Source organism: Zeus faber, assembly GCF_960531495.2.
Source record: "Zeus faber genome assembly, chromosome: 12".
Lineage (NCBI taxonomy): Eukaryota > Metazoa > Chordata > Actinopteri > Zeiformes > Zeidae > Zeus > Zeus faber.
The window spans coordinates 4165586-4190046 of record NC_137196.1 but is presented as its reverse complement, the minus strand read 5'-3'; the positions used below and the strand labels follow the sequence as shown (position 1 = coordinate 4190046).

Genomic DNA, 24461 nt, shown 5'->3' with positions numbered 1-24461 from the left:
AGGAGGAATAAATAAAATTTCACAACACTAACTAATAGACTAGAAACTGGAAGTTGCTCCACTTCTAACTCCGCATTCACATGGAACACTTTAGATGGCGTACCGGCACTTTCTCAACAACACGGGGGAGCGGGGGGGGCGGTACCACAGCAAAAGGTGGCGATATGTTGCTATGGTGATGTACAAAGACTCCAATAAAATATATTAAACTTAAATTATTTTGTGTCTGTTATTATATATAATAATTTCAGTAATGCCGTGTAGCAATGAAAATACAGCTTACTATAATTATTTTATTGCAAACTTAAATTAATGTTAAATTCCTTCCAACACCTATTGTGATTCACAGTTGGTTAACTTAACACAAGCCGGCTATAAAGCATCATATTCATCTACAATCAGGTTTGACAATGGATTCTTTTGCATTTTGGATACATTTATGGATATAGTTATGTGGCTTCGAGGGAGAGAGCGCTATCTATAGAGAGATCTGTGAACTGAGTGATCAATGGCTGATCACCTGGTTTCCACTGGCAATAGAAGCCCTTCTTTTATAATTAATTATTTATAGTTAATTATATTATTATACAAGTAATAACCTGGAGCTGCAACTTTATCACCACCATGTCCAAATCCTCCATTTGCTTCCTTGCTACAAGCACCAAACAGCATCCATGCATTAAAAAAAAATCAACTTTGATAGAAATCCTCGGTTTTCATTTAAGCCGTGCAATATTCCATAGAAAAAAATCTATCACTGCAGCGCAAAACTCCCGCAGCCGCAGCAGACATGCACAGTAGAGTCGGCTCCTTGCTTTCTCCGCCTCCGTAAGGTAGCTACGCCACATCCGGCTGTAATTCCGTCGCAGAGGATGGCAAAAAGTCTAAATATTTTAACTTTGATGACAAATACCGTGTACTGTTGTCATTGCCAGTGATCTTTGCCAGGCTGCCATCATGCTCTCGTTCACTAACATGACGTGTTCCCGTGTTCCATGTGAATGCAGCATTCAGGCAACGTACTCTAGGTAACGATACAATTGCAATTTGTTTTTACCTCATAAAATGTGGTAATTTATGTTCGGGAAATACACATGTGGACGTAATGTGATTTTCCCATTTCCAAAAAGGAGAATTAACATGTTTATCTTCATTAGTTTTTTTACTAAAACGTTTTCCGCATTGGGCTGCATTTAAGCACAGTGACAAGCTGCAGCAGAGCGGTAAGTTTCTCAAAAGTATAGCATCCAGTGAGGTTGTGCTATGAATGATGGGAACATCGACAACATTTAAATAAGGGTTGAACATTTAACATGGCGCGCGCGCACACACACACACACACACACACACACACACACACACACACACACACACACACACACACACACACACATACACACACATACACACACACACCTGGTTCATGTCGGCATTCCGAGGCAAGAAGTAGACAATGTTGTTCGATATCAGTTTTGACAGCCGGAAGATCTCGAAGGTGGAAGGTCAGTTAAGGTAGATAAAGGATGAAGAAGCAGAGACTACACTGACTGACGTCAGTCAGTATACATAAAAAAAAGAAAATAAACTGTGTATCCCCCAAAAAAACATATACATGGATACAATGTATACATGTATACAATCCCACATCATCATCATCATTCAGCGTACTTTAGTATGTGGGGAAAAGAAAACGAAATAGTCATACAGCTTCAAAATGTCCTCTCAGCACATTCACAACATTTACCGAGATCTCACCCTCACAAACATTGGTGAGATACATGTGCTACTCACATACAGATGCAGCCACCAAGATTGGCCGGCTGGTCCTTGACAGGCTAGTGACAGGTCCCTGCTTAGCTGAATAGAATGACTGGATATATCCATGGGGGCTGGGGGCGGCCATTCTGAGTGGCTGGTACTTGTACTATTATTGGTCCCCCCCCCCCCCCCCCGACTTCAAAAGGATATCCATCGGGAGTGATCATGGACTTGATGTCAAACACATCGGCAGTCAGGTAATCCGGGCCACCCCACGGTGGCGACAGGAAGACGGCATCACTGCGGAGACGTGGCGCCAGCTGCAGGAAGTCCCCCAGCAGGAAGTCGATACGCTCGGAGACGCCATAAACACTAGCGTTGTGCCGTGCCAGCTCCAGGCGCGATGCGTCGATGTCGATGGCGAGGACTGAGAGGAGGGGATATTGTTATTCTATGTTAATATGTATTCAATCTGGCACCTGTGGTCTTCTTCTTTAACACCAAAGATATTAAATAGATATCATGACGTGCTTTTCACAGTGTGCGTGCATCTCCAATTTGCTCCGAACGACTATGAAATTCAAGTCCAAATACTTTGAATTTATACTCAAGAAGCCAATTTAAAGCAAGTGGTTTTGTAAACAAGCATGACGTATCATTTCACTCATACACATCAATACATATCAACATTTTAATTTATCATCATATCATGCCGGTCTGTTGCATTTGCTGTGTAGGCAAATGCTAGAGGTAGAAGATGCTCTAGGGGGCGCACAACTTCAACCTTTTATCTTATATATATATATATATATATATATATATATATATATATATATATATATATATATATATATATATATATATAGAGAGAGAGAGAGAGAGCGAGAGCGAGAGAGAGAGTGTATATCAGGGCTGTCAAAATTAACATGATAATAACGTGTGTTAACGCAAATTTGTTTTAATGCCACAATTTTTTTTGACGCATAAACACACATTTTGTGATGACACTAAGATTTTTTTTTGAGAGGGGGGTCTTGGCGCGAAATCCTCGCTGTCAGATCTCTTTGTGGATGTTCTTTACAATCACGTCAAGTCTGTAGTTGCCACGGCAAAGTGACAAGGGGTGCGGGGGGGTTGCCGCAAAATACTACTAATGATTGGTTATATTGTTTTGTTTTCATGCTGCATCAAGACAGACAGATGTCTTACTGACAAATCCATGACAATACAACTTTCTCACACACACACACACACACACACACACACACACACACACACACACACACACACACACACACACACACACACACACACACACACACACACACACACACACACACACACACACAGGTGTAGGCTGCAGAGAATATTGAAAATAAGCAGAAAAATGCAATATCCATCAAAATCCAACTTTAACATATTTGCACAATTGAAGATGATAACTTTCATTCACTGCAACCTTGAACTCAAACACTATCGGCAAACATGTTAAAATGCTTCCAAAAAGTAGTCGACTCTCTGAGCAGTCTGAAGATGGCCATGAACGCTCTACATTCTCACTCACCATTAAACAGTACCAAAGCAGTACCATTGAGGGTTTCTGGACAATGTTTGTCATTGTTTTGGGTTGTAAATAGATTTATAATAAACATACACTTGCATAAAGCAAGCCTATTTGTCCACTCCCATGTTGATAAGACTATCAAACTCTTGAAAAATATCCCTTTAAGGTACATTTTGAACAGATATAAAATGTGCGATTAATTTGTGATTAATCACGATTAACTATGGACAATCATTAATTGTGATTAAATATTTAAATCGATTGACAGCCCTAATATATATACTGTATATATATATATAAATTCTTTATGTTTAAGAGAAAGAAAATGATTATACGCCTTCATAATACAATGGTACGCTTGAAATCAAACGTGAAACATCTTTATTTATCTTATGTGAAAACTGTTCTCGCAGATTGTTTTGTATTTTTGTACCAACAAAATCGCATGGTATTTCACCATAATGACGACTATAAATAAAAAAAGTGCATTGAATAGTGTCCAACAAAAAGCGATTGTCATCAGATTGTACTGAAAGGCAAAACTTAACCATTTTCATATTAACCTTGGTTAAAATGGCCATTAGGGTGCCATGTTAGCTAGCCAGTCAACAAGGGTTATAAGCTTTTACCTCTACAATGTACTCTCATTTGTTTTTGGATGAGGAAGGAACTATATGAACCACGAAGACGCCACTACCTCGTTTTCCAGTGAGAGCGAACTGAATGGCGTTCCCCCCGACGCCGCAGAATGCGTCCACGATCAGATTGACGTTGACGAAGCTGTCGTTGACCCGCAGAGCGATGTGTTCCGCAATGCGTTCCGGTGTGACGGAGAACCAGCCCTCTGGAAGACACACGGGGAACAAAGAGAGAGAGAGAGAGAGAGAGAGAGAGAGAGACTTTTGACTTTTAAGGTTCTTTTATTTTCAGTAAGTCATGTCACAAAAGCAGAAAATTGATTATGAAAGAACCAATAAACAAGTGTGAGAAAGAGAGAGATTTTGAAAACTTTGAAGTCCTGCACCTCACTCAATGGTCTCACCAGAGCAACAAACAGCACAACCTCTTGATTTACATCATTCTGTATTTTAGAAACGGAGGCATGCAGCTTGTGATAAAATGTTACGAGAATTCACATCTTACCGTCAATTAGAGGGTAACAAAAATAAAAGGCACTTTTATTTTATAAAAGAAAAATAAGTGAAATACAGTATGTACATACAACTAGAACAGCGCATATTTTTCTGTTGTAGATATATGCACATATTTCACTTAGGATTTCTTGGAAGAAGTGGTTATAAAAGCAACCATGCACTGAAATCACTTATATGTTTGTATCTTTGTATTTTTTCCCCCAAGAATGCTCACTCATAAGATATCACTGAAATAATGAATTTTTGGATGATATCTTATGAGTCATTCTATGAGATGGGTGCCATTTGGCCTTGCTATTTTCTTAAATTTTAATAACAAAGAATCATTTTTTTGTGACATTTCACCGTTCAGTATACATGTTAAACTTCCCAGAAAACATATTTTCCCACCCAGGGGCCTCATGCTCACTCAAGCTGGGGGGCACGTGCCCCAGAAGATTTTTGATAACTGATTTTTTGATATTTTTATGTCAGTTTGTTACTATTATATTTGAAAATAGGTAGAAATGATCATTTTATATTACGAGTCAAACGTATTCCTCTAATTATATCATAGATCAGACCTCAAAAAGTCACACACCCCCTTTCCCTATGGTATTAGTTTCTTCCAAAAGTGCGCAACAGTTGCAAGATACATACTGAGGATGCGCTGGGACACATCATCGGTGATGTTTCCTGGGGTCACTGGGTGTTCCGGGTCTTTCAAGCATCAGACACCCTCGTCCAGGCGACCCAACCAGGGTTGATCAGACCCCGGCCTGTGTTCCAGCAGCGTTTGCCCATGGTTCTGCCTTCTTGATCCAAAGCCACCTGGTGGCTTTCTCTGGGCTTCAGTTACAGATCTGATGGCCTTCCTCTTTGCCTTCCCAGTGATGCCCTGCAGTGTGAACACTTTGCAGAGTGAGCCACCTGCGAATCCTCTGCAGCCCACCTCCACAAGCTCGCAGCGAGTTTGCCAGCCTTGCCTACTGCATTCTTCCACAAGCTCCTGGTACTTGGCCCGCTTCCTTTCATTGGCCTCTTCCATGCGTTCTTCCCAGGGCACTGTGAGCTCCAGCATGATCAATTGCTTGGTGGAATCACAAACAATGATCATGTCTGGGCAAAGCCGTGTAGATGTTATCCTGGCTGGGAACTGAAGTTGTTTTCCAAGGTCCACTTCCAGGTGCCACTTCCAGGTGCCAAAAGGCTGGTCTCCTCACCACTGCTATTGCAGTGGTGAGGAGACCAGCCCTTTCCCTCGGTTGAGTGTGGGGCTTCTCTCACGCTTGAGGAATGTGATGGTTCTTGCCCTGTGGGGGCCATTACTGGTGTTGATAGCTGTGTACACACTCTCAGTGAATGCCTTAAGGACCTCGTCATGGCACCAGCGGTAGCGCCTGTCTCAAAGTGCTTTTGGGCAGCTACTAAGAATGTGTTCCAGGGATCCCCTTCCCGGACAGTGAGGTGTATCACTTTTGGCCCAGACATGGAGGTTGGCTGGACTGGGTAGGACGTCGTAAACAGCCTGGACAAGGAACCCGATGCGATGGAAGTCTGCTTTCCAGATGTTTGACCAGGTGATCTTTCGCTGCAGAACCATCTCCCATCTAGTACAGGCTCCCTGCTGACCCATTCCTACAATCCTGCTGGCTTGTACTTCCTCCATGCCTGCCCGCACTTCCTCCTGAATGAGGTTTCGCCGCTCTTTGCCTTGGGCTCTGTCGACTCTGGTGGCCAGGAAGTAGCCGATCCCTGCACGCCCTCTAGCTGTGGACCCCAACCAGGGCCTTCTCTCTCAGCCGTGACTCAGCCACCTCCAGCAATATGGCTGTGCTCCATTTTCTGCCTGTTTGAACCTGGATGCCAGCCAATGACACTTTCGGGTCCCTGGATTCCTTGTGCTGCAGTGCCTCCCGGGTCCGTGACACCATGAACTCCTACGTGAGGTCACTGATTGGGAGCTGCAGGATGTTGCTGGTGCCGTACAGAGCAGCGCTGCTCAGGCTGCGGGGTAAACCTAGCCATCTACGCAAGTAGCTGCTGACTTTCCTTTCCAGGGAGGCCCTGGAGGCCCATAACCACAGTCGAGGCGACTGTGGGCACAGCATACACGAGCAGGGGCCAGATGATTCGATGATGATGGAGTGCTGGTAGGTCCAGGCCTTGAATCGCCCTGGCAGCCCCTACTTGTTCACCTTGCTAAGCCAGGCCTCAAGGTCTTTGCTGGTTTTCTGGATGGAAGCAGCGTCTTTAAGGCTGCAGTCAAAGATTTTCCCCAAGCTCTTGACTGGTTGCTCTGTAATGGACGGGATAATGGCTACGGAGAGTGAAAATCTGAACTTGTCCACTTCTTTCCCCCTCTTCAGCACGAGAGACCTTGATTTTGCTGGCTTAAAGCTCATCCTTGACCAAGTGATGAGCTTCTCTAGTACTTGGAGTATCCACCTGCTGCCAGGGACAGATGTGGTGGTGACTGTCAGGTCATCCATAAATGCCCTTATTGGGGGTTGTCACACCAGAGTTGATCAAGGGACCCCTGCATTCAACCTTGGCCGACTTGTTAAAAGGATGACTTAGATGGTACAGCTTGTTATTACATCCTTCTCTAGCCGATGCCAGTCTGAAGTACTAGACCCGGCTGTGACTCTTAACCTGAAGTTGTGGTAGTAGTCTAGGTCCATGACCTTCCCGGGAACATGATGAAGGGCAAGCTTGACGAGTTTGTGTGTTAGCAGGTACACAAAAGAGTTGCCAAGTCCTCTTATAATACCCGACTTTGAGCTTTAAAAGTAGTTCAAAAATACTTTATAGGTGTTATAAATAAATCTACTTCTTTCAGCTGCTCCCATCGCCACAGCGAATCATCTGCCTCCAATACCTTCTGTTCTGCGCATCTTCCTCCCTTACACCAACCGCCTGCATGTCCTCCCTCACCACATCCATAAACCTTCTCTTTGGCCTTCCTCTTTTCCTCTTGCCTGGCAGCTCCATCCTCAGCATCCTTCTCCCAATGTAACTCTCATCTCTCCTACACACGTGTCCAAACCATCTCAATCTGGCCTCTCTCACTTTTCCACCAAACTGTCCAACCTGAGCTGTCCCTCTAATGTACTCATTCTTAATCATGTCCATCCTTGTCACTCCCAATGAAAATCTCAACATCCTCAACTCTGCCACCTCCAGTTCAGCCACCTGCCTTTTTGTCAGTGCCACTGCATCTAAACTGTACAACATAGCTGGTCTCACTACCTTCCTGTAGACCTTCCCCTTTACTCTTGCTGAAACCCTTCTGTCACAGATCACTCCGGATACTCTTCTCCCCCCACTCCACCCTGCCTGTACTCTCTTCACCTCACTACCACCCTCTCTGCTGCTTTGGATGGTCGACCCAAAGTATTTGAACCCATCCGCCTTCTCCACCTCCACTCCTTGCATTCTCATTCTTTTGCTGCCCTCCTTCCCATTCAGGCACATGTATTCTGTCTTACTCCTGTTGACTTTCATTCCTCTTCTCTCTAATGCATGCCTCCACTTCTCCAGGCTCTCCTCAACCTGCTCCCTACTCTCGCTACAGATCACGTCATCCGCGAACATCAGTCCACGGAGACTCCTGCCTGATCTGTTAACCCGTCCATCACCATTGCAAACAAGAAAGGGCTCAAAGCTGATCCTTGATGCAATCCCACCTCCACTTTGAATGCCTTCGTCACACCTACTGCACACCTTACTACTGTCTGACTGCCCTCATACATATCCTGTACCACTCTCACATACGTCTCTGCTACCCCGAACATTTTCATGCAATAACACATTTCCTCACCCTATCATATGCTTTCTCTAAATCCACAAAGACGCAGTGCAACTCCCTCTGACCTTCCCTGTACATTTCCATTAGCATTCTTAAACCAAACATTGCATCTATAGTACTCTTTTCTGGCATGAAACCATACTGCTGCTCGCTGATTCCCACCTCTCCTCTTAACCTAGCCTCCACTACCCTTTCCCATAGCTTCATGCTGTGGCTGATCAACTCTATTCCCCTGTAGTTACTACAGCTCTGTACGTCTCCCTTATTCTTGAAGATGGGTACAAGTTCACTTCTTCTCCACTCCTCCGGCATCCTCTCCCTTTTCAGGATGGTGTTAAACAGTCTCGTGAGGAATGTCACTGCCATCTAACCTAAACATTTCCACGCTTCCCCAGGTATGCCATGTGGGCCAACTGCCTTTCCACTCTTCCTCTTCTTTAATGCTGTTCTCACCTCATCCTTGCTAAATTGCTGCACTTCTTGATCCACTATCCCCACATCATCCACTCTTCTCTCCCTCTCATTTTCTTCATTCATCAAGTCCTCAAAATACTCCTTCCACCTTCTCAACACACTCTCCTCACTAGTCAGCACATTCCCATCATTATCCTTCATCACCCTAACCTGCTGTACATCCTTCCCAGCTTGGTCCCTTTGTCCTGCCAATCGGTACAAGTCTGTCTCTCCTTCCTTACTGTACAACAACTTGTCATATGCCTTTTCCTTTGCCACTTCTCTCTTCGCCTTGCGCCGCATCAGCCTGTACTCCTGTGTACTTCCATTATCTCTCTAACTATCCCATTTCTTCTTCGCCAACCTCTTCAACTCTAATATGTATTCACAACAGCCAATTCCATCCTTTTGGCAAAATCCACCACCATCTGTCCTTCCACATTGCTCTCCTTGACACCATACTATCACCTATGTCTCTGATCCCTTCCCCAACATGCCCACTGAGATCTGCTCCAACGACCACTCTCTCTCTCCCTTAGGGACACTCTCCACCACTACATCCAAATCACCAAAGAATTATTCTTTCTCTTCCATCTCACACCGTACTTGGGGAGCATATGCACTGACCACATTCATTATCACCCCATCAATTTCCAGCTTCATGCTCATCACTCTGCCTGACTCTCTCGTCAACTCCAAAACACTCTTGACATATTCTGCCTTCAAGACTATCCCTACCCCATTTCTCCTGCCATCCACTCCATGGTATAAGAGTTTGTACCCGGCTCCAATACTGCTGGCCTTACTCCCCTTCCACCTGGTCTCTTATGCACATAGTACATCTACCTTCCTTCTCTCTATCATGTCAGCCAGCTCTCTCTCATTACCCTTCATAGTGCCAACGTTCAAGGTTCCCACTCTCAACTCTAGTCTCCTACCCTTCTTCCTCTCCTGCAGTCTCAAGACACGCCTTCCCCCTCTTCTTCTTCGGCTGACAGTAGCACAATTTCTACTGGCATGCCCTTCCTGACGCAACTCTCTCTATTCATCCGGGCTTGGGACCGGCACTGATGATACACTGGCTTCTGCTCCCCAGTGGCTGGATTCACATGTAGAAATAAATAATAATCTATAACAAAGTGACAGTTGTTCACCGGTATAATGGTACACGTCACCAGATATGCCCCCAATTATGTCCCCCCCAGAATTTTTTGTCTTGCATGACGCCCCTGTTCCCAAAGGGTTGAAAGATAAAAATAATATCATCCATTACACACTAAAATGAAGAAGTAATAGGGGGGTAAAATTCCATCCAAAAAGACACCACAATAAATATACCTAGGGTTAAATTCATTAGCTAATAATTTATTCATTTTCTTTCATAAATATCACAAATAATTTATTTGACAACTTTTTTCCTCTATATATTATTAGTAATGAGGTGGATAGGTAGTGTTTGACCCCATCAAATATTATAAAACATCAAATTATCAGTCACTTAAAGCAACCATTCATTCGTTTTGTAGGGAAAATAAGTTGGTGTGACGAGAGGGAAAGCAAAACTGAGGGACACAAATAATCATATCATATTTTAATTAAAAAGAATGCTTTTATATTTTATTAATATGTGTTTATGTATTTTCTCAAATAGTATTGTTCATAATGAACTTTGGTTGTTAGCTTGGCAAACAGAGATTATTGTGTTTTATAGATGTTTTATAAATGTTGTGGATATGGCACTTCATATCTTGGTACGGTCTTGATCCCTTGACAATATCTTATCATGACATAGACAATATACAATACTGAATAATCCTTTCTGATCTCTGAAGTCTTTTTGTTGTTGTTATTGCATACAACGTGTAGCAGAATATGTCACCTCTGAGATGTGGTTGTGACAGTATATGACCTGCCCACTAGGTGGCAGGCCGTCACTGTAAACTGAAGATGAGACAAGACAGGTGGTCTGTCAAATCTTGGAACAACGGGTGTGGTTTCACAGTCCCTGGGTAATAATCTACGTCAGCATAAGCAACGTCTCCATGCCGAGAAAAGTCATATATTTTCAATATTTCAGTATTACAGCTCAGTTCTAAAATTGGCTGGCTCGGCCTGGCCACCAGACTGTGTGAACGCAGGCCCTGGTAGAGCCTTCAAATGTGACCAAAAGTTTTGGGAAACAATAATAGACTCGTGATAACTATTAATTCTCACCCTTCTATCATCGAATGGGAATAAAATGAAAAATTGTCCTCTTGGTGCTCTACAGCTTTGAATGAAACCTTTGAAAAAATAAAAATAAAAACCCTTTGAGATTAGGCTTGGTCTGGGTCAGACATGATTAACCCACAAGTTAGTGCTGGTCTTTCAAATAGAATATGAAATGTGTTTGTGTGTGTGTGCTAGGTGTGCGTGCGTGTGTGTGTGTGTGTGTGTGTGTGTGTGTGTGTGTGTGTGTGTGTGTGGGTGGGTGTGTGTGGGTGTGTGTGAGCATGAAGAATTAAAGAAATACTGGTTTGGTTGTGGAAAAAAAAGTATTATTTTTTTAAACTCACCCTGGTCGAGTTTGATGCCCTCGTCGAAGCGAGAGAAGAGGCGGTAGCGCTGGGCCCAGTACTTGGCCAGCTGCGGCTCGGTGGCCATTTCCTCTGGCATGTCGCCGCACCGCCCCCGTCTTCGCCTCGCCTTCCCAGCCTTACCCCGCTTACTTTTTCTCCTGGCCTCCTCCCCCGTGCAGCCATGCTCTACACCTAACACAGAAGGGTTAGGGTTAGGATGTGAAAGAAGTTTCAAATGGTTGCTCGCGGATTTGAGAGCGATAACATAGCATGGGAACGTAACTTTGGCGGGCTCGAGGTAAGGACCTTACCCTGGAGGTAAGTTGAGGTAAGTTTCATTTAGGAGGATTTAAATTTATATTTAATACGACACAGACACACAGACAGTTAATTCAATTATTTAATAATAGAACCTAAAATCGCGATTGTGGCGCTGCCCCTAGCAGCCACCTGCGCGAGCACCTCGTGTAGATTCAAGAGGTTTATTTGTCACATACATACAGTATACACACTTTCACACATGAAACATGAGTACATTAAATGTCTCTGCAACGCACCCGGAGATAATAGTTACGAAACTGAACATTATAGCTAACCTAATTCCTACCTAGTTAACTAACTGAAACAAACTGATTCCTAAAACCTAATGCAGTTAGTGAATAGAATAATATAAATAAAATAAGATAAAAATAAAATAAGATAATACAAAGTGAGGGTACAAAACACAAGGGAATAGAGTTATGTATATGGGATAGGCTATTTATATATACAGATATGTGCAGTAAAGTGCATGTGAATAAAATTAGTACGGAGATATACAGTACAGTATACAACAGTATGACACAGCCGTACAGTAACAACGCCCAGAACAGAAATACAGCACAGTATACACTAACACAGAACAGTGATACAGTATGCAGTACAGTATGCTACATACAGTACAGTAAGACAGTGTGAGAGACTCAGTGCTTTTTGTTAGGACCCCTGGTGAGGTCAGCATTGACAGTTGTTATGGCTTGTGGGAAGAAACTCCATCTCAGTCTCTGTTCTCGCTGTGTGACTGCGGAGAAGCTTGCCCGACCGCAGCAGCTGGAACAGTTTGTTGTTGGGGTGGTGAGGATCCTTCATGATCCTGCGGGCTCTGCTACGACACCACCTGGTGTAAGTCCTGCAGGGAGGGGAGGGTAGTTCCAGTGGTATGTTCAGCTGAACGTACCACCCTCTGCAGGGCCCGCCTGTCCTGAGCAGTAAAGTTCCCAAACCAGGCAGTGATGATGCCTGTCAGGATGCTCTCCACTGCTCCAGAGTAGAAGGACTTGAGGATCCCCTCTGAGACCCTGAATTTCCTCAGCTGCCTGAGGTGGTAAAGACGCTGCCTCGCCTTTCTCACCAGAGTGTCTGTCTGTAAAGTCCATGTTAAATCCTCCGTGACGTGGACTCCCAGGTACTTGAAGCTGCTCACCCTGTCGATAGAAGTTCTATTAATCTTAATTAAACGGCGCGTGCGTCCTCGGTTGTAATCCCCTCGTTAAGTCCACAATCAGCTCCTTAGTTTTGCTGATGTTCAGGTGGAGGGTGTTGTCCTGGCACCAGAGTGACAGGTCAGCCACCTCCTCGCGGTAGGCCTTCTCATCGCCGTCGGTGATCAGGCCCACCACAATGGTATCGTCAACAAACTTGATGATAGTGTTGAAGCTGGACCTGGCCACACAGTCATGTGTGTACAGGGAGTACAGTAGGGGGCTGAGGACGCAGCCCTGGGGGGATCTTGTGTTCAGGGTGAGGGAGCTTGACATGTGCTTCCCCACCCTAACCACCTGGGGCCAGGCTGAGAGGAAGTCCAGGATCCAGGCACACAGTGGAGTGCTCAGTCCTAGCTCCCGCAGCTTGACAGCCAGTCTGGTGGGAACTATTGTATTAAAAGGTGAACTATAGTCGATGAACAGCAATCTCACATAGGCCCCCTTCCACCATCCAGGTGCGTGAGCGTGGTGTGCAGTACCTGGGAGACATGCGAATGCAACGGGTCCAAGGTGCGGGGGAGGGAGGCGCAGATACTGTATAATCCTTAATCAGCCCCTCGAAGCACTTTATGACAACTGAGGTGAGTGCCACCGGACGGTAGTCATTCAACACGCATTTTAGTATTTTTAGTATTTTTAGAGTTTGTAGAGCTTATTGTGCGTAATCGCCGGGTGTCATGACATTTCACTGCATATACTGTATGTATGACTGTATGTATATGTCCTGTATGTGACAAATAACCTCTTGAATCTTGAGAGAAGAGAGCGGTAACTTCCTCTTATTCTTATTTCTTGTCCTAAATATCAGCTCACTGTAAAGCTCTTGTGAACGGTAGTGATTTGGTCATTTCCTACATTCAAAGAAAACATTAGGGGGCGGGGTCGAGGACACAGATTAGGAGTAATTTTAGACTTAACCACACTTTTAATCTGGACTGAAATGGCCTTTCTCAGTGATGGTTTGAAATAGTATCTGACTTTATATAGTCACAGACTTGTAAGTCTCATATTTGCCGTAGTCTTGGTTAAAAAAAATCACACTCATATCTGGTGAGGATTGGATTATTGACTCACATAATTTGTGTACTCCGTCAACTTGTGCATGCTTGCAAAGATTTCTCCGTTGCAGCATACCTCTGTGCGTGACGCCATCTTAGTGAGGTTGCCATTGTTGATCACAAACTTCCTCCACAACACTGAACATCAAATCTTGATAAAACTCGAACGACACCATGTTGGAACTGCCCCAAATACATATTTATTCATTCTGTTTGTGGGTTCGTCGGACAATAAAGAAAATGGATTATCTGGCCAGCACAGAGACCAGACAGAAGGAGCTGACCAGTCCGTCATTACCTTAGTCTTCCTTAAGACTTCCTATTCTAGAATTAATGCATCATGAATATAGTTTTCAGAAAGGCATTTTTTAAATTATGGATTTATTGAAGTTGGATTATCATAGTCCTGATTTCGATTTAAACCCTGTCCGCAAAACTGCCCGTACTGTAGATGTCTGTTAAAGACGGCTGTACGTTTTTCAGCGTCACTATGAAACTCACCCGCGCCGATCTCGTGCTCGTTGGGCAAGAGATAATCGGGGATATCCGGGCACAGTAACTCTCTATCAGATGGCTTCTCTTCATCCTCTGCTCCTGGAGAATCTTCCTCTTCAGGCCCAAACGCTGTGCAGGGGTGGCAGCCAGATTTGGGATGCTCCGCCGCAGCACAGAGAGGAACAGGATACGGATCCTTCCCTGGGACTGCGCCGTCCTCCTCAGCTAGGGTGGGGGCAAATGTTTCAACATCATGATGACTTCTTTCAGGATTTTTAATTTTTTTTAAATTTTTCTTCAAACCAGTACCACATTACCATCTTGTTTTTAGTGCAGAACCCATTTTTACTGCATATATAGTGACGGCTGGATTAACTAGTTTAAGCCAAATCATAGCTTCAGAGGACAAATTCCCCTTCTTCTCCCTTCAGGACAGAGGTACAGGTTTCCAGGGCAAAGAGCAATAAGTAGAAATTACCCTTATCCCTCTTGTAATTTAAATACGCTAAATTTGCAAACAATCAGAGGTTGCTTGCTGCATGGTAGCATTTTCCTCTGTAAAAATGGATTTTGGCTGTATACTGTGCATGAATGTACATGTGAAACTATGTTGTTGGTATTGTAACATTGGGTCCATGTATATGGCAAGCCGTTTTAACATTTAATCCAAAGTTAAAGTCAAAATGTTTTATAATCAAATGTACAGTATAACACTGGGTCACTCTGAACAGTGAAATTCTTGTGACGAGCCAAGCGACAATTAGGAAGAAGGCATTGAAAGAAGATTTTCACTTGTTAAAAGAGTCAGCAAATGAGGGCAAAACTAGCAAACATATCTTAAGAATAGCAAAGAATATATACATAATTAAAAAATAATAAATATAGCTGCAGGCAGCAATACAGGGGGCTTAGGGTAGTCGGCCCTTCGTTAAAGTTCACGTGCATGTGAATTTACAAATGCATAACATAATCCCAGTTTAATAATTGCACATGTATTGCCAGTGATTGTTAATAAGCAAGCGTCATTATATAACAGTGATCTCTGAATGGCTTTACCAATTGGCATGGCTATATTTCGTAATGCAACGTCATAATTTTAAATACCAATATAGCCAGTAACCGCTTCAGCATACATTAATGCAAATGTTGTCTTACAAAAGGTATGTTGCCCTGGCAATTCTGATATTGCAATATAATCTCTTCCTTAAACATTGTCTTTGTTCCATCAGACGTTTTTATGTCCTGATAAAGGCTAGTTCCTTCTATCAAAACATCATACGGGTCACTTGCTGTCCATGTCAAAACATTTTGGGTCTTGCTCTTAAGTACTGCTGTCAAACTGGTAACTGCACACTGCTTGTTCCTGGAGTCTCCAAAACGTGCATCAGCCTGATGAAATGAGCCTCTTAACACCGAGATGTGTCGAGTATTCAATCTTATAATCAGTCATTCAGCCTATTTAAATGGTAAAAAAAATTGTCACTCTGCTGTTTGGTATCATTGTGTGCACCACACTGAACATGGACCAGAGAAAGCAAAGGAGAGAGTTGTCTGAGGAGATCAGAGAGAAAATTATAGACAAAGATGTTAAAGGTACAAGGTATAAGGTATAAGACCATTTCCAAGCAGCTTGATGTTCCTGTGTCTACAGTTGCAAATATTAAGAAGTTTAAGGTCCATGAAACTATAGCTCACTCACATGATTTGTGTACTCTGTCAACTTGTGCATCCTTGCAAGGATTTCTCCATTGCAGCATACCTCTGTGCGTGACGCCATCTTAGCGAGGTTGTGATTGTTGATCACAAACTTCCTTCATAATACTGAACAGCCAATCTGGATTAAACTCGAACAACACCATGTTGGAACTGCCCCGAATAAATATTTATTCATTCTCTTTGTGGGTTCATCGGACTCAATCTTTAAAGTTCTGACATCAGTTACAGTACATCTGCATGTACCACCATCTTGGTGAGGTTCCGACTGTTGGCCAATTACTAGACTGCAATGCTATCATGTCACCTGTATGCGCTGTAATTTGCACATGTGCGCACGTTGCAGATGATATATTTAAAAACATTATTTACTCAATGATTCCACAATAATGGACAAATCTGGATGAAACTTGGACTAGCATGTCGGAACTGCCCCAAATAGACACTTTATACATCTTGTCTGTGAGTGCGGCATTAACAGAAAGAATAGGGTTCCTGCCCCATCGGGGCCAGACCCCTGATGATAATGATAACAAAACATAAGCAGCAGTTCCAGGGAATGTAAAAATGGGGAATATATAATATGTATCCTGATGGTTGTAGACAGAGGGAGAGTATGACTGGACAATAGGAATATAAATATTAAATATTATATTATAAGGTAGAGGTGTGCTGATGAATGTGTCCATAAGACCGGGTAATTTACACTGAATATATAAGTGATCAGAGCATATGTAGAATACATGTGTCATGAATACAATCAGTCTCTTATTATTTCTAGTTAAGAAACATGATTGCCGGGGGATAAAAGCTGCTTGTGAGTCTGGTAGTCTGTGCTAGAATGCCCTGGAAACATCTACCAGACAGCAGCAAAGTGAACAGTCTATAGCCTGGGTGGCTGTAGTCTTTTGTGATTTTCTGTGCATTCCTAAGGCATTGTATGGGGTGGATGCCTTGCACAGAGGGAGATGGCAACCGATGATGCGCTCCACCATCTTCACCACCATCTGGAGGGCCATGCAATCGGCAACAGAGCAGCTCTTGTGAGGTCCTCTTTGATGTACACACTGAAGGACTTGAAGCAGGAGACTCAGACACTTCAGCTTTGTGAATGAGGGCATCACCCCGCCCCTCCTGCTTCCTGAAATCCAAGATCACATCCTTGTTTTGCAGACGTGAGACATGAGATGTGAGTGAGGTTGTTGTCCTTGGCCCCATGTTGCCAAGACGCTGATGTCCTCTCTGTAGGCAGTCTCATCCAATCCATAGGACAAACTAGTACTAACAGTATATTTTAGTTACTACACCGCATTCCAAATTATTATACAAATTGGATTTAAGTGTCCTAAACATGGGCTCTTTGGATCACTGAAATCAATCTCAGACAGTGATAATAAGTTTGCCAGGTGAGCCCAATTAAAGGAAAACTACTGAAGAAGGATGTTCCACATTATGAAGCAGGCCACAGGTTTCAAGCAATATGGGAAAGAAAAAGGATCTCTCTGCTGCCGAAAAGCGTCAAATAGTGCAATGCCTTGGACAAGGTCTGAAAACGTAAGATATTTCACGAAAACTTAAGCATGATCATCCTACTGTAAAGAGGTTTGTGGCTGATTCAGAGCACAGACAGGTTGGTGCAAATAAGGGCATAATGAGGAAGGTTTCTGCCAGACAAATTCATGGGATTAAGAGAGAAGTTGCTAAAATGACATTACAAAGCAGCAAACAGGTATTTGAAGCTGCTGGTGGCTCTGGAGTCCCGTGAACCTCAAGGTGTAGGATCCTTCAGAGGCTTGCAGTTGTACATAAACCTACTATTGGGCCACCCCTAATAAATGCTCACAAGCAGAAACGGTTGCAGTGAGCCCAGAAATACATGAAGACTCATTTTCAAACAGTCTTGTTTACTGATGAGTGCTGTGCAACCCTGGATGGTCCAGATGGATGGAGTAGTGGATGGTTGGTAGATGGTTGGTGGATGGCCACCATGTCCCAACAAGGCTGCCACGTCAGCAAGGAGGTTGCGGAGTCATATTTTGGACCGGAATCATGGGGAGAGAGCTGGTAGGCCCCTTCAGGGTCCCTGAAGGTGTGAAAATGACCTCAGCAAAGTATATAGAGTTTCTGAATGACCACTTTCTTCCATGGTACAAAAAGAAGAACTGTGCCTTCCGTAGCAAAATCATCTTCATGCATGAGAATGCACCATCTCATGCTGCAAAGAATACCTCTGTGTCACTGGCTGCTATGGGCATAAAAGGAGAGAAACTCATGGTGTGGCCCCCATCCTCCCCTGACCTCAACCCTATTGAGAATCTTTGGAGCATCCTCAAGAAAAAGATCTATGAGGGCGGAAGGCAGTTTGCATCAAAACAGCAGCTCTGGGAGGCCATTCTGACATCCTGCAAAGAAATTCAACCAGAAACTCTTGTTTTAGATTGAAATAGCTTTTGATTTCAGTAAATATGACCTCCTAATGCTGCAAATTCAACAAATGACCATTTTCAGTTCTTTACAACCTATAAAATGCTTTGAAACTCTGTTGTACATAATCATTTGGAACAGTGCATTTTGAGTATTTTATTTTTGAAAAAAATACAGTTATCATTGGGAGGTTTGTTCAGTAACATTCAAATTATACCCTAACGGTTGATGACTTGAAAACGATGCTGACTGTCATTTGCATCGACTATTTAGGAGAATCAGAGAAAAATATAATTTGCATAATAATTTGGAATGCGGTGTAGTGACTATTGCAACAGTTACAAGTAAATATTTTAGTTTTACTAATCCAAATGAATGAGGTACTAGTACTTATTTATTAGATAATAGTAACTATTCCGATCGTTACTTACTATCTCAATGTTATTCGTAACAATTTGGACAATTTTGTCGTTGAATCCTATGGGACTCTGTGTTTAAGATATATCAAATATTTGCCTCCGACTAGTTTCTATTCCAATTATTAATAGTATTTATTGCAATGTTACTGGTCACTATTAATTGAGTACTAGTACTTATGCATTAGTGACTAGTGCCTTTTCTTGCCTTTGTTTTACCGGTAACAATGTATTATTTACCTGTCAAACAGCATGTTGATAGCTGAATTTAAAATGTGACTTGTAACAACAGTAAAATACACTAGTCACTAATGAACAAGTACTAGCACTCAATTAATAGTGAAACTTTCAATAGAAACTAGTAACAATCGGAATAGAAACTAGTCGGAGGCAAATTATTGGCAAATATTTTATACCTCAAACACGGAGCCCCATAGGATTCAATAACAAAATTGTCAACATTTTTAATAGTTCCATTTACATAAGTTACTAGTAACAATTGAAGTAGTTACTAGTAGGGCTGGGTCAGTTATTTAATAATTGGGCGATTGACGGTCATCGACACAAAAGCAAAAAGAAAAACGTCATAATTGCCAGTTGTTAATGTTTTTCTAAAATGTTTAAAATATTCTACATTTCCTGTAATTATACAAAAATAATTTTCTGTATGCTTAAACACCACACGATCCCTCTAAAACAGGGGTGCCCAATATGTCGATCGCGATCGACCTGTAGATTGCAAAGGTTGTACGGGTAGATTGCGCACCATTCAAAAATTTTTTTTTTTTTTTTTTTTTACCGATCTGACCAACATGTTGAATGAGCTTAATTTACAGCTGCAAGGAAATACAAAACCGTCAACATGGTCAACATGGTCAACATGATCAGTTCAGTTAATGCTTTCAAACAAAAAATGCAACTTTTGTCCTCAAAGCTGCAGCGCCATGATTTGGGGAACTTTCAAAACCTCGCATCAGAGCTGGAGACCCAAGGGAAGGCGTGTGCGTAACTTGACAGCGCACGCTACACAGAGCAGATTGAAAACTGTCTGTCAGACTTTGACAAATGGTTTCAAGACTTTGCTTTACTCAAGCCAATCACTACATTTATGTGCTACCCATTTAGGGAAGATATTGAGGTTAATTCACTCGCATCAAAAATTGCAACACTGTTGCACCTGAACTGGTCTGCAGTGGAGGATGAGAAGTTGACACAAGAGGCTGACATTGAGCTGAAGTCCAGGGCTCATGGACAGTTTTGGAACTTACTCACAGAGGAAAAGTACCCAAACATGAGGAAATGTGTTACCTCCTTGACTGCATTATTCGGCTCTACTTATTTATGCAAGTCAGCCTTTTCCCACATGAAGATTATTAAGTCCAAATACTACAACATTGCAAAGCAAGCATTGTTTTTAATCTCCCCTTCGCAATATTCTATGTAATAATAATAATAATAATCAAAACAACAACTAGGCTACTACTAATTATAAACATAGCTGCAGGCAGCAATAAGTGGGGTCCAGGGTAGTTGGCCCTTCTTTAAAGTTCAATGGATGAGACGGCTTTGGCTCTCTATTCCGGTGTGTTTTGTGACTGCAGCATGTCCCTTTCACTGTGTAATTGCTAACGTTTATTGTTATAACTAACTACAATTCATTAAGATTGTATGCATTTACATCTCTTGAATGTCCATAAATTCTGAAGGCTATGTTTTTTTTTTTTAATCTTTATAAAGGTTAATATTAATAAAGCCATACCCTTCACAGTGTTATTCCGTATGGTTCTTGTTACAACTAACTACTACAATTCAGGAATACTGTAGAAATATAGATCTCTGGAATTCCTATAAATTCTGAAGACAATGTTTTGGGCATGTTTTTTGTGCATGTTTTTTATAACTCACCCTGGTACTTTTTGGATTAGTAATAAAGTAATAATAATATAGTAATATAGTTATTATAGTAATAATAAAGTAAAAGATTATGTTACCTTATCCACGTTCCAAACGCAACACCTACGTCAAATCGTGGCTGCTTGAGATTGCCCATATGTAATCCAATCGCCAGGGGGCGGAAGGAGTAGGAGTGGAGGTTGGATGGATTCGAGGGCACAAAGGCGGCGAAAGAGGGAGAGAGAAATACCCATTTCCCACTTCGCCAAAAACCCAGTTAGACCCGCTAACATCCGGCATTTGTCATTAGTGTAGAAGGTTACACCCGGCATGGCTGGGTTGGTCATGGAGACCAAGCGACCACGCCCGTCGAAGTTTCATTTTTGCAGCATTACTTTTCATTACTTTTTTGGAGTGAAAGATGCATCTTACCGAATGAAGTGCATCTTATGCTTGCGGAAAAATACAGAAATATTGGCAACCAGAATAAAATCTGAGCTTGTTTTTCTCCACAGGATTTACCTTTACTTTTGATACTTTAGGTATATTTAATACCATAAAATTACTTTTGACACTTAAGTCCCTTTCATATCAGCTCTTTAAGACTTTTACTCAAGTACATACTATATCAAGTATATACCGTATATCTCGCTCATTCTAATGAGTGAGATATATATACACTTCTACTGTATATGTGGCTTTCCAGTACTTTTTCCACAAGTGGTTACAGCTTGGACTAACTGTTGGAAGTTAGTAACTAAAATATAAGTACTAGTAAGTTTTAAAAATTGACTAGTTTGTCCTATGGATACATACACGTATGTGCCACGGTTCAATTACGGTTCCCCCTCAGGGACAATAAATATCTCATCAGAATTGTATTGAATTATGATACAAATTCCTTTTTCCCCAATTCTATTTTACCGGGTCTATCCATGGAATCTTACCCGTCTCCCCCCGACTCCTTTGCTCAATCTCAAACTTCTTGGCTCCGTGACCTCTCATCTTTTCTTCCTCCGCCGCCTCTCCGAGCTGTGTCCCTTCATCGCTGGGGTCTCCTGCAGCTCCTGCTCCGGAGGGCCGGCTGAGGAGGAGCTCTTTCTCCAGCTGAGCCTTCTGGAGGAAACTTTGCACCTTGGAAGAAATAGAAATTAAGATTTTAAAAAAGCCATCGGCCTGAACTTTCAGATTTTTATATTGAACGAACTTGTGAAAATTTCTTATGAGCTGTTTTTGCGGGATAAAAGAAAAAAAAAATTGTTCGGCCATATTAGAGTATGGCTGTAACGCAACAAAACGTGGAGAGCAAGATCCTGGGATGACAAAGCTCTTATTGCGCGTAATCAGTGCATAGATACAAAAAACGCTGCAGAGTTCACCTTCGCTTCTCATGTTCACGGACGACGGGCTTTGTGCTTCAGTGAACAAGACGGTGTGTGTGTGTGTGTGTGTGTGTGTAGAAGTGTCTGTTTGCTATTCCAGAAATGGAAGTCGGTTTGATACATTTACCTGGGCAGAACACCCATCAAAACATAAGCATTAGAGGTGATTTAATCCTTTATTATGCCCTATTCATTGACTTCTACATGTAAGGACTAGCGGTCTGCCCTGTACATACAGTATCTAAAAGGTAAATATTTACCAAAGTATTCAGGGAGACAATTGAGATGTTGCCCTGGACTGATTTGAATGTGACAGCATGAAATGAAAGAGCATGCGAATAGATGGAGGTGTCACACATCTCCAATCAACCAAGTTCCAGACGTTACTTAAAATATATTTGATATATTTGACCCTGTTGGGCCATTTGCTTTACAGCCAGAAGCCAACAGGAGAAAAAGGTGATAGTTGATGGAATAAAGGGAAGGTAAAGGCTGTCTTTTAGACCTACAAACTTGAGGAACTTAGACATAACGAAACAGAACCTTTCAAGCAAAAAGGCAACAAGAAATAAACAGATAGACACAGTATTTTGAGTTCCTGTGGAGAAAAGCCCCCTGAGTGAACTGAGGAAATAATATTTCCCCAGTTCGCTCATACTGCCAATGGCGTTGAGTAAAATCAGTCAGTCCATGTGGTGTGGGGGTGGTGTGGTTTAAGCAGCCACACCTGTCTTGGGTCTAGGTAATTGGGCCCGGGATCAGGGTGGCTGTATCCCTGTTGCTCCCCGTAAGAGCAATCAACGAACACCAAGTAAAACCCCCATCACCACACACACACACACACACACACACACACACACACACACACACACACACACACACACAAAAAGGGACACTGTCATGACAATGTTGCATCTGCTTCCGGCTCATCTTGCGCACACTCTACAATAAACTGGTGTCTTTGCAACATCTCTGCCTGTATCTCTGTGTCGGAGGACCCTAAAAATGGCACTCGGGTGGCGTGCGGCAGGCGGATCTGCCACAGTGGCGCCTGAAGAGGGACTCTCCGGCACGGGGAAGGGACACAGAAGGGCCACCCGAAGACGCACCAGCAGGTCAACGGGCAGCCATAGGCCCCCACCCGACTCAACAGGTGTCCATAGTAACAGGCCATTTCTCCCGACTGGCAAGCCGCACCCAGGATGTCCAGTGGAGGACTGGGGGAGAAGCAGCTGCAGCAACCACTATATGGGTAACCTCCTGCAGCTAGCTGCTCTGCCCAGCAGCCACCACTGGGACCATCCAGCAGCCAGGCCACCCCTCCAAGCAACCCCCGCAACAGCCAAGCCAGACTACGCCTCCACCAGCCAGCACAGCAGCCCGAGGCCCCACGCTCCGGAGGGGAGGAGGGGGTAGTCTGTTTCATTGCCCTGGGAGAGGTTTGTGGACTGTGCTGCTCTCTGCTTGGTGGTGGAAGTATGTGGTGTGGGGGTGGTGGGGTTTAAGCAGCCACACCTGTCTGGGGTCTAGGAAACCGGGCCAAGGATCTGGGCTCCTGTTGCTCGTAATCAACAATCAACAGGTAACACACACACACACACACACACACACACACACACACACACACACACACACACACACACACACACACACACACACACACACACACACACACACAGACCCTCTGTCATGACAATCTGCTTGTTCCATCTTGCCCGCTCTATAATAAACTGGTGTGTTTGCAATATCTCTGCCTGTGTCTCGACCACTTGGGTTGCGTGTGGCAGGCGGATCTGCCACAGTCCAACTGTAGGAATATTTTTTAAATTGTTTTAAGAAATGAAGTTAAATGATTGTACCCCCATGGATGATGGATTAAAATACACCCCCCCCCAAACTCAAAATGTATTTTTTTCCCTTCCCCCCCAACATCACAGAGTCAAAAGGAAAGGCAGGGCTCGAATGCGAGGAGAGGGCATATTGGATGAGGTTAGAGGATACGGGGAGCACGATAGGAGAAGACCGACGGAGTGTGAGGTGAATTCAGGACAAAAAGGAGAAGAGTGACTAAGGAGAGAGGAGTAGAAAGGTGGAGGAAGAAGGCAACAGAGGTGCTGCATGGCTAAAAAGGATGTCAGTGAACATCAGCAATGCGAGCAGGAATTGGGAGTGGTGGTGGCGGAATTGCAAATGTTTTATTTTTTTTTACTTTTTTTTAAATTCATATGCAAGTTTGTGCGTATTCAGTCAACAGGCTTCTATTATAATCCTTTATTATTA

The 24461-nt window shown here is 43.0% G+C and overlaps 1 protein-coding gene across 1 annotated transcript in view; it reads right to left on the bottom strand.

Annotated features, from left to right (window-relative positions):
- The window catches only part of tgs1 (trimethylguanosine synthase 1), a 51783-nt gene that overhangs the window by 913 nt on the left and 26409 nt on the right, over positions 1–24461 (bottom strand). Inside the window, exons 10-15 of the mRNA XM_080011220.1 lie at positions 21747–21933; positions 14360–14578; positions 11275–11469; positions 4020–4166; positions 1969–2185; positions 1417–1495 (exon numbers count right to left, since the gene is read on the bottom strand). Of these exons, the coding sequence (XP_079867346.1) occupies positions 1417–1495; positions 1969–2185; positions 4020–4166; positions 11275–11469; positions 14360–14578; positions 21747–21933 (1044 nt within the window). The remainder of the gene's footprint in view (positions 1–1416; positions 1496–1968; positions 2186–4019; positions 4167–11274; positions 11470–14359; positions 14579–21746; positions 21934–24461) is intronic.